Genomic DNA, 14,904 nt, shown 5'->3' on the forward strand with positions numbered 1-14,904 from the left:
ATTCCCACAGGCGAGGGGAACAGCGGTAATCTGCTCAGATAGGAGACACTAAAAATACTACCCTAAATCTTGACTTATGAACCTGGGACAAACCAGGGGGGAGCATGTTGGAAGACTAAGAGATCCTGAGATGGCTAGTGTCCTTGAATGTCCTTCAAAACACATGAACTGGGAAAAGCAGGGCAGGAACTGGTAAAAAAAAAAAAAAAATCCTTGTTGGGATGACGTGTAGTAACAGTGGTACATGGCTGGCCCCCTTGTGTCCTCTCTCAAGCCAGCCTCCACCATCCGCCTCTGCCCAGGAAGTCTTCCTCCGTTGAGGAATCAATTCTGATGAATTCTGAATCAATTTTGATTAATCACCCGCCCAGTGCTAGTTTCTCTCTCACACAGGAAGCCACGAGGAAGGGAGACACAGAAGTTTAGCTCCAAACTGCCACCTTCCTTGCCTTTGGAGAATCGTCTGTCCCCTCTCCCGCCTGCCCTCATCTTACTTTCTGATGAGGTGTGAGGGAGCGCAAACAGAAGGAGTCACACACATGCCATTTCCACTCTCTCCACACTCCGTCTCCCCTTTAATGGGCCCTGTTTCCGGCAGGCATTCTTAGGGTCAGTCCCAAGGTCCCAGCCGCCCTGCGTCCTATCTGTTGTCTGGAAGCAGCTTGGGGACAGACAGGGTGGGCCAACTGGCAGACAGCAAACGAATGGGCAAAATGCCCAGTCCTCCAAGGGCCCCACCTATCAGCCCTGAGGAGGGGTTGGGTCCTTCCGCTGCCCGTGTCTAAAGCACCCGTCCCATTCAGCTGTCGCAGGGCACTGCTGGACCAGAGTGGTGAGCTACTGTTCAAGGTGGCCCTTGAAGCAGGAGGCTTCGGGACCATGGGTCGCGTTTTCTTGCTTCAACTTTCCAACTTGCTGAATAGTTTGAGGGTTTTTTTTTTCTGTAACAAAAATAAGTGGCTTTCAACTGACCAACAGTTTCCTAGAGCCAGGCATTCTTGCAGCTGGCCCTCTCAGGGATGAAGGGAGGGTCAAGGGGCAGCCGCTGCTGGCTTGCACATCGAGTGCTCAGCATAGTAATCAGTCTAGGGCCACCAGCCCCAGAGCCCCACGCCGAAAATCCTGCGGCTCTATTCCACCCTACTGCGTCCGAAGGGGGCACTGAGCACCCACGGGGCACCGTACCCACCATGAAGCCCCCGGGAGAGGTCCCGAAGCAGTCTCAGTCTTCTGGTCGGTGGGCTACAGCAGTGTCGCCCGTGCCCGGCAGGGGGCGCCGGCATCCTCGGGCGGCCGCTGAGCCCGGCCCCTGACGTCACCGCCCGCGGTCGCCATGGCGACGGCCTCACCAGCGCGCGCGTCAGAGCCTCCAGTCTCTTGGCAACCGCCCGATCTCCGCTCCCCCTCGGCAGGCACCGGGCCGCGCGTCGCTCTGGCGTCAAAACGACGTCAATGGGTTGTGCCTGCCGCGGGGGGCGGGGTGGGGCGGGACTTGCGCGGGGCGGGGCCGGGGCGGGGCGGGGCGTTGCCGCGTGCGGCCGGCGGCGGCGGGGCGCTGACATGCGGCGCGGCCCGGGCGGCGGCGGCAGCGTTGGCGGTGGCGGCGCGAACGGCGGGCGCCGGAGCAGAGCGAGCAGCCGAGCGGGTGGCGTCCCGGGTCGGGCGCACGGAGGGCGGCGGAGGTGAGCGATGGCGCGGGTTCGGGTCTCCGAGGCCCGCAGGTACGCGCATGGGGTCGCGGGCAGGACTCCAGCCCCGCGGGCTCCCCATTGTTGTGGGTCGGCGCCCGGAGGCGGGTCTGCGAGTGCCCGGCTGAGGAGCCGAGCGCTGGCTCCGGTGGACTGGAGCGCGGTGAAAGCCCGGGACCCGAGGGTGTCCAGGGACTGGCGTGGGGTCCAACGCGGATGGATTGCTGGCGCGCGCGCCCGGCCAGGACCGGGGGTCGGGGGGAGCGCGTGCGTGGGGGCTTGCACTGAGGGAACCTGGGATCGAGGGGGCGCGCGCGTGGGGGGCGCGGGCTGGAAGCCCGGGATCAGAGGGCTCAGGCTGGGGAATTCGGGGTAGAGGGGTGCGTGCTTGAGGACTTCAGCCGAGGGGACACAGTGTCAAGGAATGAGCGAGTGGGGGTGTGAGCTGCGCTCCAGGGTCGGGGCCACACTAGGAGCCTCGAGCTGGAAGAACACAGGGTCGAGGACGCACGCGTGGTGGGCTGGCGGACACAGTTTCGGTGGCCGGGCTTGGCGGGGAACGGGATCGGGACCGGGCCAGGGTCAGTCGGTCGGTCGGTGCTGAGCGCACTCCTCGCTGACCCGCAGGTGCGGCCCGAAGCCATGGTGATCATGTCGGAGTTCAGCGCGGTCCCCTCAGGCACCAGCCAGGGCCAGCAGAAGCCCCTCCGGGTGGGCTTTTACGACGTGGAACGGACCCTGGGCAAAGGCAATTTTGCAGTGGTTAAGCTGGCGCGGCACCGAGTCACCAAAACGCAGGTGCGCGCGCGTGTTGTGTGTGTGTGTGGGGGGGGGGGGTGAACTAAACCAAGGGGGTGGATCCAGCCAGGAGGTGGACCCCTGTGCTGATTCAGTCCTGCAGAGTTGATTGTCACAATTGTAAACGATGACAGTGTTTAGTCTGGTAAAGGGGGTGGGGGGGAAAGCTTTGTATTATGCTTCTGTATAATTTCTACAATTACTAGGGAACAGCAAAGATAATAATGACCAGCAACCACCCCCCTCCCAGAGAGAGAGAGAGAGAGAGAGAGAGAAAACAACAGAAATGAGAGGCTCCTTGTAAAGCTAGCTGGCCAATACAGGGTCTTTAATTCAACTTCTATCCCTTTAAATAATGTTAGTGGCTACTTTTATTTGTTTTTCCCTACTTCTTGTGACCTCTCGAAGACATCAAATGTTTGAGAAATTCATTTGCCCCCCCCCAAAAAAAAGTGCAAACGAGGTTACTCGAACGTTTATTTACCCCCACCCCCTTTTCTTTTTAAAATCTGTAGGTTGCAATAAAAATAATTGACAAGACACGGTTAGATTCTAGCAATCTGGAGAAGATTTACCGGGAGGTCCAGCTCATGAAACTCCTGAACCACCCAAATATCATCAAGCTTTACCAGGTGAGCCCGGGGAACCTCGATGCTCTGTGGACACTTCCGTTGCTTGTCACGTGCCACACCCTGAGCCTTCTTGGCTCCCTGAAAGGAGTCCAGGGGTTCGAGGCTGTGTGGGAACCGAACCTCGGGAGTACAATAGTAAATAGGCTGACCTTCACGAGGCTGGCCAGCTTTATTGACTGTTAGTCTCTTGCTCTGGGTTCTACTTGATTGTGCCTCGTTCGAGTTTTAGCGAGTATTGTAATTTGTTCCAGTTTTGGACATGCGGAGGTCTGTTGATGAAAGTCCTATCACTGTGAATATAGCCATGTGCATGTACGGTCAGGCTTGAGCGAAGGACAAACTTGAGCAAAACTCGAAACTTCCGCATTTGCAGAGGGTTGCTAAATGTTTAAAAAAAAAAAAAAAAAAAAAAAAAAAAAGCAGCTGTTCTCTCCCAGGTTCTCCTTAATGTATCTTTGGGATGCAGCAGCCCTCGGCTGGCTCCTGAGTGTAACTCAGAGTGCTGAGGGAAGACGGGGAGAGACTTCAACCCTAGGCACTTGCCATTTTATCTGGACTGAGGACGTGCCCTCATCCGTTTGTCTGTCTGTTGTTTCCTGCCGATCGTCCTCAGTCTGCCTTGTGATAACTGGCCACTTCTGCTGCCGTGAAATAGCTCTGTGTGTTGAGGAGCCAGCCCTTCCTTGTGGATGTTGTTGTATCTGTTTCTGTTGGCGTGTAAGTCCCGTCAGTGACACTCAGGATCCACACGTGCCTGGGGTGACTGCAAGGGACAGTTGGAAAAGCTGTGTGTACCATTCAGGAGGGGAGAGGACTGTAATTTAAAATTACCCCCCTGGCCAGTCTTTCTCAGAACAAAGGCAGACAAGTCTCCGGAGCTTGTGTTTGGCCTGTGGTGACAGCTTCCTCCGAATCTCTTATGCACAGAGCTCAGGGCTGTGCGCTCAGGGGTCGTACATTATTTCAATCTTCGGCTCTTAAGCTGTGCTGGAAGACAGGTTTTCTCCAGGGCCAGTGCTTGAGAGAGGAGGCTGGGAAGGGTTGACTCCTGTGCTCCTGCCTGTTTGCAGATGCCAATCTTAGCACCCTCTTCCTGCCTTCCACTTGCCCACCAGGTCAGACTCATACCACCGAGGAAACGTTACCCAGGCGATGGATGTCAGAGTGGATATTTTAGCTCCTGTCTTCAGTGACTCAGCTTTCAGGACTGGGTGGGCTGCTGAGGCCAGTTAGTCCTCTGGTTTTGATATTGGTGTCTAGCATTCATTCAACTAGCCTTGGGACCTAGAGCCCTGCTGAGGCATCCCATTCTCTCCTTTGGGTGGGGGTAGGGAGTGTCTGTCTGGTTGTGTCTGTTGAGATAGGGTCTTGCAATGTAGCTGCTCCAGCTGCCCAGCCCTGGTACTCTCTGTGTCCTTGATGGCCTTAGACTTGTGGCAGTCTCCCTGCTGTAGTCTCTGAGGCTAGATGTCTGCCACCACAGTTGGTTTATTTTGGGTCTTAAAGGGTTAAAAGATGTAGCCGTTAAGTTTGTTTTCCTTCCCCTTTTCTTTTGTCAAGAGAAAGCAGAGGTCTTCTGCTGCACAGTGGGGAGGGGAAAATCTTAGCTGAATTGCTAGGGTTTTTAATAACGTAAAATTTACGACTCAAAAAACATCTTTAAAATATCTTCTAAAGGAATAACAGTATGTCTTAAACCCAAAGAAACCTTTCTTTCTATTGGAATACAGTCTTTTTCTCCCCCTGATGTGTTTTCTTTCTTTATTTGTATTGAGACAGTTTCACTACGTAGGTAGACTGACTGGGCTAGGACTTGCTATGTAAACCAGGCTGGCCTTGAACTGCCGGTAATTCTGCCTCTGCCTCTGCCTCCAGAGTGCTGGGATTGTATGCCACCACCATACCTGGCTCCCCTGGAATATTTAACCTATGCATATGCATAAGTGTATTTTTGATTTGTATCAGAACCAAAAACAAATAAGCAAACAAACCTGAATCTTTGTTGCATAGTTATGGTTTAAGTAACAAAGTTGCCGATCAATAAATGAACTCTGAAGGTCTATATTGACATTGACCATTACTGTTGACACATGCCAGGCTCTGCACTGTACAAAGAGCAGTCCCCTGTAGCTTACCTGGCAAAGCAGTGTTCTTAAAGGCTTAATGTCTTGTCAATAAAGCGAGTGGGGGTGGGGTATTTGTATTGATCACTCAGGCTGTTTTTGGTTTTTGTCCACGGGGCTTCTGAAAGGACACTCCCAGGATTCTGGCACCCTTGGCCTCCAGAGCTCCCAGGAGGCATGCGAGCCAAATGCTTGCCCTGTACAGTCTTGTCTGTGGCTCTCTCCCTTTGAAGAGGAGGGTTGCCAGGAAACACAGGACCGGGAGATGGCGGGGCGGAGGGGCTTCTCCCAAGGTGTATAAAGTTACTTCTCTGGGTTGTGAGATTTTTTTTTTCTCCTCCCTCTCTTCTTTCTTCAACGATGCAGGCAGTTTTTGGAGAGGTCAAAGGTTGCTTGGGGTTCAAGTGAGACCATCACAGCTTCGGTGTGAGCCTTTCTCCTCTGCTTAAGTTTTCCTTTTTTGTTGCTGTTGTTTCAGGTTATGGAGACAAAGGATATGCTTTACATTGTCACAGAATTTGCAAAAAATGGAGAAATGTTCGGTGAGTCACGGTCGTCGTCACAGCATTAGGTGAAACCCGCCCTCTCGTGTGTGCTCCATCTCCCGTGGTTCTCAGCTGGTCTTTGCCCAGGTCCCAGGTAGGCTCCGCGTCTCCTGGTGTGACTTGGTTTTGTCCTTCCCTCAGATTATCTGACTTCCAATGGGCACTTGAGTGAGAACGAGGCCAGGAAGAAGTTCTGGCAGATTCTGTCTGCCGTGGAGTACTGCCATAATCATCACATTGTCCACCGGGACCTCAAGACAGAGAACCTGCTGCTGGACAGTAACATGGACATCAAACTTGCAGGCAAGCGTGTGTGGTGGTGGTGGCGGAGGGGTGGGAGGGTCCCTGTGGGATGCCTGCTTCTAGTGCACCCTGCAGTCACAGAGCATGCCAGTCCCAAACTGATGGCAGTGCCTCTCCCTTTGCCTCTACAGATTTTGGATTCGGGAATTTCTATAAGCCAGGGGAGCCTCTGTCCACGTGGTGCGGGAGCCCCCCCTATGCAGCTCCCGAAGTCTTTGAGGGGAAGGAGTATGAAGGTCCCCAGCTGGATATCTGGGTAGGGACCCTTTTTGGACCCTGCTGCCTTGCCAACACATCCCTGGAGCTGGGCAAGCAGGGTCCCAACAGGAGCTGTCTGGTTGGTCATTCACAGAGCCTCGGCGTGGTGCTGTATGTCCTGGTCTGTGGCTCCCTCCCTTTCGATGGACCCAACCTGCCTACGCTGAGACAGAGGGTGTTGGAGGGTCGCTTCCGCATCCCCTTTTTCATGTCCCAAGGTGGGTGAGCGTGGAGCTGGTCTGTCCTGGGAGCCTTGGGTCGACTGGGCGGTGGCTTTAGGGAAGAGGCAGGGGGTGGGTCTTGGCCATGCCTGCCCAGCTGTCTAGCAAGTCTGCAGTCAAGTCAGGGCTCAGGGCTGGGTGATCAGGGCTGTAAGAAACTCAAGCCTCAGGTGCTTTCCAGTGCCCTACTTACAGCTCAGACAGGAGCCTCTCCCTGTAGTGTGTCTCCTATGAGCCTGTCTCTGCAGTCCCCCCCACTAGCCAGGCCCTTCATCTTTGCAGTAACCCCCACCATCGGGCCCCAAGATGCCCCTTTCACACACAAGGCTTTCTGTTTTATAAAGATGCCTAGACTCATGTAGTGTGGAGGGCGAGTCTAAATGGTTTTCTACAGGGGGTACTTAGAAAGATAGAGTGTCTTCTCTGGATCTGGTCGCCAACATGGTGGCTCTTTTCTGTAGCAAGGGGGAAGACTAAAATGGCAGCTTCAGACTTCTCAACTGTCATGGGGGCGGTTTCTGCCTGTGTAACGAGCTCTACAGGGGGAGTAGGAATAAGCCCCCAGGCCCAGTGCCCTGTCCTCAGTGTGAGTCCCTCACTTCCACAGACTGTGAGACACTGATCAGACGTATGCTGGTAGTGGACCCCGCCAAACGCATCACCATCGCCCAGATCCGCCAACACCGATGGATGCAGGCTGACCCCACCCTCCTGCAGCAGGACGACCCCGCCTTCTCCATGCAGGGCTACACCTCCAACCTGGGTGATTACAACGAGCAGGTGCTGGGTATCATGCAGGCCCTCGGCATCGACCGGCAGAGGACGATAGAGGTGAGCGTGCCGCATGACCTCACTTAGCCCTTACATCCCAGGATGCTGGTGGGATCCAGTTTCTCAGGCAAACGGAGCACTTGCCTGTGGAATTTAAGGACCAGCTTGTCTAAGGATGTTCTTGGCTGCCCGGGAGTTACCTGGAGTAGTCTCACTGGGAGGCCTAGTGGCTAGGGAGGCTGAGGCCTCATTCTGACCCTAGCATCCCTGCTCCCTAGTCTCTGCAGAACAGCAGCTACAACCACTTTGCTGCCATTTACTACCTCCTGCTCGAGCGCCTCAAGGAGCATCGAAGCACCCAGCCCTCGTCCCGGCCCACCCCTGCGCCTACCAGACAGCCCCCGCTCCGAAGCTCAGACCTCAGCAGTCTGGAGGTAAAGACGAGCTCCCTCTCAAAGCCCTGCTCCCGTCCCTTTGACATGTCCCCTCAGAGCTCAGAGTCCTGTGCTTAGTCACGGCACTGACTCTCAGGGCCTCATTGCAAGCCTAGTTGTGCTTCAACCACAGGCTGTGGGAAGTGGAGCGTGGGGGAAGCTATGGCTACTCTGGGCCAGGCCCTGCAGGCTCTTGTTCTTGCGCATGCACGTGTGTGTACACACACACACACATACACATACACACACACACACACACCAGTCACCTCACAGATGAAGACTGAGCCCCTAGCACCATCAGCTAGCATCTGTCTGGCTTCTGTCCGTTTTACCTGTAGGACCAGCCAGCTGCCACCGGTAGCTGACCCTGGAAGTAACTCCCTAACAATTTTTCCTTCCTTTCTGGCCCCAGGTTCCTCAAGAAATTCCCCCATGTGACCCTTTCCGGCCCTCTCTGCTGTTCCCGCAGCCCCAGGCCTTGGCTCAGTCTGTCCTGCAGGCTGAGATAGACTGTGATCTCCACAGCTCACTTCAGGTATGTGCGTGCTGGTCCTCTGTGGGTTCCTTCTCTCTCCTGTTGGCTTTGTTTCACCGGGATCCATCCTAAGAGCCCCGGAAGTGACCGGCTTTTGTCTCTCCCTTGCAGCCCTTATTTTTCCCCCTGGATACCAACTGCAGTGGAGTGTTCCGGCACCGATCCGTCTCCCCCAGCAGCCTGCTAGACACAGCTATCAGCGAGGAGGCCAGGCAGGGTCCCGGTTTGGAGGAGGAGCAGGAGGTCCAGGAACCCCTGCCCGGCAGCACAGGCCGGAGGCACACACTGGCTGAAGTCTCCACCCATTTCTCCCCGCTCAACCCTCCTTGTAAGTCCAGAGGCCCAGCACCCAGGGTGAGGGCCAAGACCACTTGAAATGGGCCCTTGACCTGGTGCCCTCCCTCAGGTTGCCTGGCACCCTCCCTCAGTTAGGTTTTGTTTTGTTTTTAGTGACCCATGGTTCATACTTAGGCTCGAATGTACTCATCTCAGTGGCAGGCCACCCCTTGGCTGTCCCAGGCACTGGAGGGCAGATGTTTTGCCTTGGGCCTCTTTCTCTTCTGGGGTCTGAGCCTTGCTGGTTAGCTTGCCCTCTGCCCCTTGTACCTATGGGCTCTTAGCCAGGACCTCTAGGCTCTGGTGGTCTAGATTAAGCTGGAGTTGGGGAATACCATACCCTAGCCTCACTGTTAAGTGAGGGGAGAACAAGTACCTTGTCCCTCAGGCTGCACATTAGAGTTTGAGGTCTCCTGCTCAAGTATTCGATCTTCCCACAGGCATAATTGTCTCCTCCTCTGCCACGGCGAGTCCCTCGGAAGGAACTAGCTCCGACAGCTGCCTCCCCTTCTCTGCTAGTGAAGGCCCCGCGGGGCTTGGTGGTGGCCTGGCCACCCCAGGGCTTCTGGGTACCAGCTCTCCAGTCAGATTGGCCTCGCCCTTCCTGGGATCCCAGTCAGCCACCCCTGTGCTCCAGACTCAGGCAGGTCTGGGCGCAGCTGTCTTACCTCCTGTCAGCTTCCAGGAGGGACGGAGAGCGTCAGATACCTCTCTCACTCAAGGTAAGGTCCCGCTCTGTGCCCATCCCTCCTGCCTCACAGGGTGCTACTGTCCTGGCAGGTCATCTCTGTCCTTGACGGGAGTTATATATGTCTCATCCCCAGCCAGAGCAGGGTCATTGCGCTTCTCAGACAGGCTGGAGGTGCAACCCCAGTTCTAGGCAGCCTGGCTTTCAGGGTGAACTCAGACCTGGCCCTGAGTGCAAGGGAAAACCATTCTGGGCAACAAGCAGGAGGGCCAGGGTTGAGGAAGGGACCTTTGTGAAACAGTCCCATGCCTGCTTTAGGTTCTTCTATGCCACTCAGGGTCGGGGTACCTGTGAGGCCCTCTATGTCTGTGTCAGTCTAGGCAGCTTCCAGAGCCGAGGGCACCATACACTTCTCCACAGCATCCCCAGACACACCTGTGGGAGAGCCCACAGCCCCAGACCTAGAAAAAAGACTGGGCATGGAGGAGGTGTGGATTTTGGACTCAGGAGCTGGCAGCTGCCAAGTGAGGCCTATAGGAAACCTTGGCCATAGCTGCCCAGTTATCCCCTCCTCCTCAGGGCATGGAAACTCCAGCAGACTGAAAGCTGTCGGCCATAACCTAGAGCCCAGCCTGCTAATCCACTGCTTTTGTCTCCATAGGGCTGAAGGCCTTCCGGCAGCAGCTGAGAAAAAATGCGAGGACCAAGGGGTTCCTGGGACTGAACAAGATCAAAGGATTGGCCCGCCAGGTGTGCCAGTCCTCCCTCCGAACTCCCCGGGGAGGGATGAGTACCTTCCATACCCCGGCCCCAAGCTCAGGCCTGCAAGGCTGTACAGCCAACAGTCGGGAGGGCCGGAACCTGCTTGAAGAGGTGCTGCACCAGCAGAGGTAAGCCTGACGTACCATCCCTGTGCTCTTGGCCCTTTCCTTTAAGGACCCCATAAAACAAACATTCCCTGTGTGTTGAGATGTCCCCTGTCATGTGGTTCCTTAGGGAGCTTTTTGTCAGGGAGAGAACAAGGAGGGGCAGTGGGTAGGCTTAGTAACCTTGAGGGCAGTGGTGACCAAGACTCTCCTGTTGAGCCTGACGTCTCTGAGTTGTCACAACAGCCAGGACGTAGGGCAGGATGGCTCGGGGATATGTCACGTCACACACAAAGCTATGTGAAATCCCATCTGCTTTGAGGTGGGCGGGACCCACCTGGGCAGTGTGGATACCAAAGAGCTACTAGGCAGAGCCAACAAGGGTGACCGACCTTGTCCCTTCCCCCGTCTCTGTTCTCCAGGCTGCTCCAGTTACAACACCACACAGCCACCTCATCTGGCTGCCAGCAGGGCCCTCAGCTGTCCCCCGTCCCCTACGTGCTCACTCCCTGTGATGGCCTCCTCATGTCTGGAATCCCACTGCTGCCTACGCCCCTCCTCCAGGCTGGCATGTCCCCTGTGGCGTCTGCCGCGCAGCTCCTGGATGCCCACTTGCACATCAGTGCTGGCCCGGTGGCCCTCCCCACTGGGCCTCTGCCACAGTGCCTCAGCAGGCTGTCCCCAAGCTGCGATCCCACTGGGCTGCCACAGGGGGACTGTGAGATGGAGGACCTGACCTCTGGCCAGCGGGGGACATTCGTCCTGGTACAGTGAGGGTGGCTCTGCCGCATCCCCCTCCCCACTCCGCCGTGGCCGACTGACTCTTCCAAGCAATAATTACAGAGTATGTGAAGATGGTTTCTGGACTCAAACGCCAAGAACTCTCTAGACGTGAAACAAGCAATATGTTTGGTGTATGGGCTTTTTAGGATTTTTTTTTTATTTTTTTGTTTTTGTTTTTGTTTTTTTTCCTTGCACTGAGTGACCTCAATGATAAGTAGGGACTGAAACTTTCTGAAGAAAAATAATAATTGACAGTATGTCATGTGGGCGGGATGATGGGGGAGAAGGACAATGAGAGGAGAGAGGCCCTCGAAGCTGGGGTGAAGGAGAAGAGGGGCCACGCTGCTCAGGGACCTACACTCCTGTTCACAGTCCCGTCCGTCACTGTAACGTGACAAGCTTGGACATCCCTGGAGTGGGCAGCTCGTTCTGTGGCTCATACCTGTGAGTCAGTTGGCATTGTTTTGGGTTTGAGTTCATGGCTCTCCACTTCTGAAGCGCTCGTGCTTCAGGCAGAAACCGTGAACTTGCTGCTTAAGGTGTGGGTTTCAGAATAGCCAAGCATCAGCCTAGGGGAAGGAAGACCTGGAGCGAATTCTTGGAGTGCATTCTCGGGATCTCCCCGTCAGCCAGAGGACCGCCTTGTCGTGTCTCAGCTTGAGTTTCTGTAGCTGCTCAAGTCAGTTCGCCGGGCTTATTCAGAGGACTGGAAAGGGGTAAGGACCGTGGTCACTTGGGCCAGAGCCCCTCACAGCGCAAGGAAGCCGAGAAGTTCCTTCCTGCCTCGTACCTCGACTCTGCTGCTAATTATCAGATTTTTACGCATTTCATTATCAGGGTCCCGCAAGAACACCTGACTTGGGGAAAATGTGCAATACCAAGAGGATGTGACCAGAGGGACCCAGGAAGCCAGCGGGCATCTTGGTTATGACCACCTTGCCCTTGGTCTGGGACCTTTCCTGGTAAAAGCATACCCCCTCCCCAGCCCCCCAGGCCTGGGCTCTGTCTGGCTTGCTTTCCAGGAAGATCATAAGTATAGGTCAGTGTTTGAAAAGTTTCTTTTTAAAGCAAATACTGTACATGTATATAAATAGGAGACAGACACTACTTATTTTTTTCTATTTTGTATACACTTTTGTGTTCCTGGCTTAAAAACCTCCCTTGGTCACATTAAGAAGTTGTCCCCATGTTTATGGTGAAAGGGCCGTAGGCTGCCCACCTCCAGCACAAGGTAGAGATGTCAGGGAAGGAGTGGCCCCACCTGACAAGTTTACCTGGGCAGGTAAGGCCCAGGCAACAGCTGTGCCATCCAAACACCTCTGGAAGGAACCAGGGATGTCAACCCTTCCGACTCGTTCCACGTCAGGCATCTGTCCCTCTGCCTCCCGGGTGACTTCCACCACCGCAGCTCACCACGGCAGTATTAACCTGAGGTCGTTAAGGGAGAGGAAAGGAGACACTTTTCAAAAGCCAAAGATTGACCGAGTTACCTGAGGCCAGGAAGAGGCAGCACTCAAACCTGATGTCACAGCGTCGTCCTCCCTGTTGGCCCCATGGCCCATCCTATACCGCTTACCCTCAAAACAGGCGAAGGACCTTTCTTCTGGGTCAGAACCGGTGCCCTCCATAGAACAAACCAAAAAGTGTCCCTCCTGCCAACTCACCTGATGTGTGGATCAGGGAAGCACCCAGTATCCTGAACAGCCAGCCCTCTTCTCCCACAGTTCCTGTCCGGATACCACAGATCAAAGGCCTGGGCACTGCTGTGTGTCAGAAGCGACAAGCACTTTACTTTCTGGCGGTTTTTGTGTCTTCTAGTCGCTGTCGACCCTCTGGGGGACAGAAATGTCATGGTTTTTAGTTTTTGGGTTTTTTTGTTTTTTTTTTTGTTTTTTGTTTTTTGTTTTTTTTTTTCGTGTGTGCTGTGTTTTTGTAGATCCTCACGGCCCTGTACTGGACTGTAATGGAATCACCTATTTAAAGACACTACGTGATCTCAGATGTATATAATGGTTTTCTTTTTGGTTTTTTGTTGGTTTTTTTTTTTTTTTTACTATGATGGAATTGTTTCATTTCTCATGTTAATGTGGGACGTATGCCAAATGATTAGTTGCTGTATTTTTTTTAATTTAATATTTAAATAAAATATTTGGGGGGAAATCTTGACTTTCCCTTGGTTCACCTCTGGGAGCCCATTCCTTTGAGACACTATTGGGAGGCCCCCAACAGGCTGAGCTGTGTCCAGGCCTGCCACAGTGTCCTGTCTTAGCCCCTAAATCAAGAACAGGCATTTCCTGGCTTCCCTCCTTCCAAATGTACTCGAGATCCTTTTGCAAATTCTAGAAGAATTTCACAGGGAAGCTTCCCTGGCCTGAGTCTTCACTACCTTTGGGGAAAGAAAATTCTTCAGTATTGCTGTGGAATAAAACCCCTGCAGTGGTGAGGAATGGTGGCATAAACTTCACAGAGGATAATGGAACAGTCCTACCCACTTTGGGTCTATACCCAAAAGCTGCTCTCGGAAATGTTTATACAGAGATATTCACAGCACAGTCAAGAGGTCAAAGTTTAGGGGCAAGCCCAGTGTCCATGGGTGAATAGTTGGGCAAAATGTTCTCCCTCCCTGTAGTGGAATACTTAACCTTCACAGTGGAAGAACTGTGGCAGAAGCAACTCCCAGGGGTATTCAGTGAGATAAGTGAGTAACAGACAGGGGCAATCACTGCTCTCCTTCAGGGACCTTAGAGTGGTCGACCTCAGAAAGTGGCATGGCGACTTAGGGACTGAGATCCAGCTTGGGTCAGTGAGAGCCTTCTAGAGGTGAGGTCTGTACAGACAGACGTTATAATATCGCTGAGCTGTTCGTTCCAAAAGCGGGGCGGTACATTTCATGTTGGGTCTGTCAATGCCATAATAAAAATAATCGAGAGAAAGACCCAGAAGGAACCATGGCAGAGGACAGAGGGCTGGAAACAGGGATATGCCACTGCAGGTGGTAAGAACCCGGAATCTTCGCCAGGGCTCTCGGATGTGTAAGGAGCATTGTTCCCAGGGGGACGGGCCAGCCCAGCCCCTCCGATTGCTAGACAAGGGGTGGGGGTGGGGAGCAGGGCAGAAGGCTATAGGGGTGCTTTCTTGGATTCCAGTGGGTCTTGATGGCTCATGTGCTCTGTGTTTAAAATGCCTACCACATCTAGGCTAAACCAAGCATCCTGAGGAAAACCAACTCAGACTTTACCTCCAAGGAAGTTGGGCAGGCCAGCCTCCAGCCATGCTTCTCTTGTGCATGGGGCCTAGGTTGGGAGGGATGGCAGGGTCACCTGGGTTTTGTGTGCTCATATCACAGGACAGTAGGCTTGATTTCAGGCATATGCGGTGGCCGTGTGCTGGGAGAACACTGCTTACTGAGTGGAAAGTTGACCAATTCCAGATGAATCTTGTCTCTGGGCCCTTCCTGTGCATTTGCGGTTCACATATGTTCTTTCTAAGTAGTAGACAGACAGATGTCTCAGTTCCCACCTAGGTGGTTCTCTCCTAATGAGGAACAATATCGTGGTGTCCCAGAACGACTGAATACAGTCCCTTGTGTGTAGCCCCTTAGGAAGTGGGTGTCAGCTGTACTGCAGTCACTTCATCTAGGACTTGCATTGTGCCAGGGGGTGAGGATGGAGATGGTCAAATGTCCCTCAGATCTCTTGGGTTGGAAATCAGAACCTGGGGAAACTTCTAGAAACTTGGTGGGACACTCCCCCCCCCCTCGTAATTCTGTCCTGGGCTAGTCGATCTCCTCACAACCTTTCCCAATTTTCTGAGGAGGAGCAGCTATTGTTGCTAAGAAGCCTTCTGTCGAGTCCCTTGTCTGTGGAGAGATCCCTTCCCAGCCCTGCCCAGGACTTGCTGCCAACATTTTTGTTCTGCAAACT

At 54.1% G+C, this 14,904-nt stretch overlaps 1 protein-coding gene across 1 annotated transcript; it reads left to right on the forward strand.

The window, feature by feature from the left end:
- The first annotated feature begins 1,543 nt into the window (after positions 1-1,543).
- Positions 1,544-13,162, forward strand: Sik1 (salt inducible kinase 1). Its single transcript, XM_034524537.2, has 14 exons — positions 1,544-1,682; positions 2,316-2,486; positions 3,002-3,118; positions 5,720-5,783; positions 5,928-6,089; positions 6,221-6,345; positions 6,442-6,565; positions 7,176-7,399; positions 7,618-7,773; positions 8,186-8,308; positions 8,420-8,636; positions 9,085-9,366; positions 9,994-10,222; positions 10,621-13,162. The coding sequence occupies exons 2-14, from the start codon at positions 2,331-2,333 to the stop codon at positions 10,970-10,972; spliced, it is 2,331 nt and encodes a 776-aa protein (XP_034380428.1). The 5' UTR covers positions 1,544-1,682; positions 2,316-2,330; the 3' UTR covers positions 10,973-13,162.
- The last annotated feature ends 1,742 nt before the right edge of the window (positions 13,163-14,904 follow it).

This window comes from Arvicanthis niloticus, chromosome 20, assembly GCF_011762505.2.
Source record: "Arvicanthis niloticus isolate mArvNil1 chromosome 20, mArvNil1.pat.X, whole genome shotgun sequence".
NCBI lineage: Eukaryota > Metazoa > Chordata > Mammalia > Rodentia > Muridae > Arvicanthis > Arvicanthis niloticus.

Bases quoted from the DNA above. Each gene is read 5' to 3' on its own strand.
- Sik1 (XM_034524537.2), top strand. From the start codon at position 2,331: ATGGTGATCATGTCGGAGTTCAGCGCGGTCCCCTCAGGCACCAGCCAG. The intron at 3,119-5,719 runs GTGAGCCCGGGG...CTGTTGTTTCAG, and splicing joins ATATCATCAAGCTTTACCAG to GTTATGGAGACAAAGGATAT. The intron at 8,309-8,419 runs GTATGTGCGTGC...TCTCCCTTGCAG, and splicing joins ATCTCCACAGCTCACTTCAG to CCCTTATTTTTCCCCCTGGA.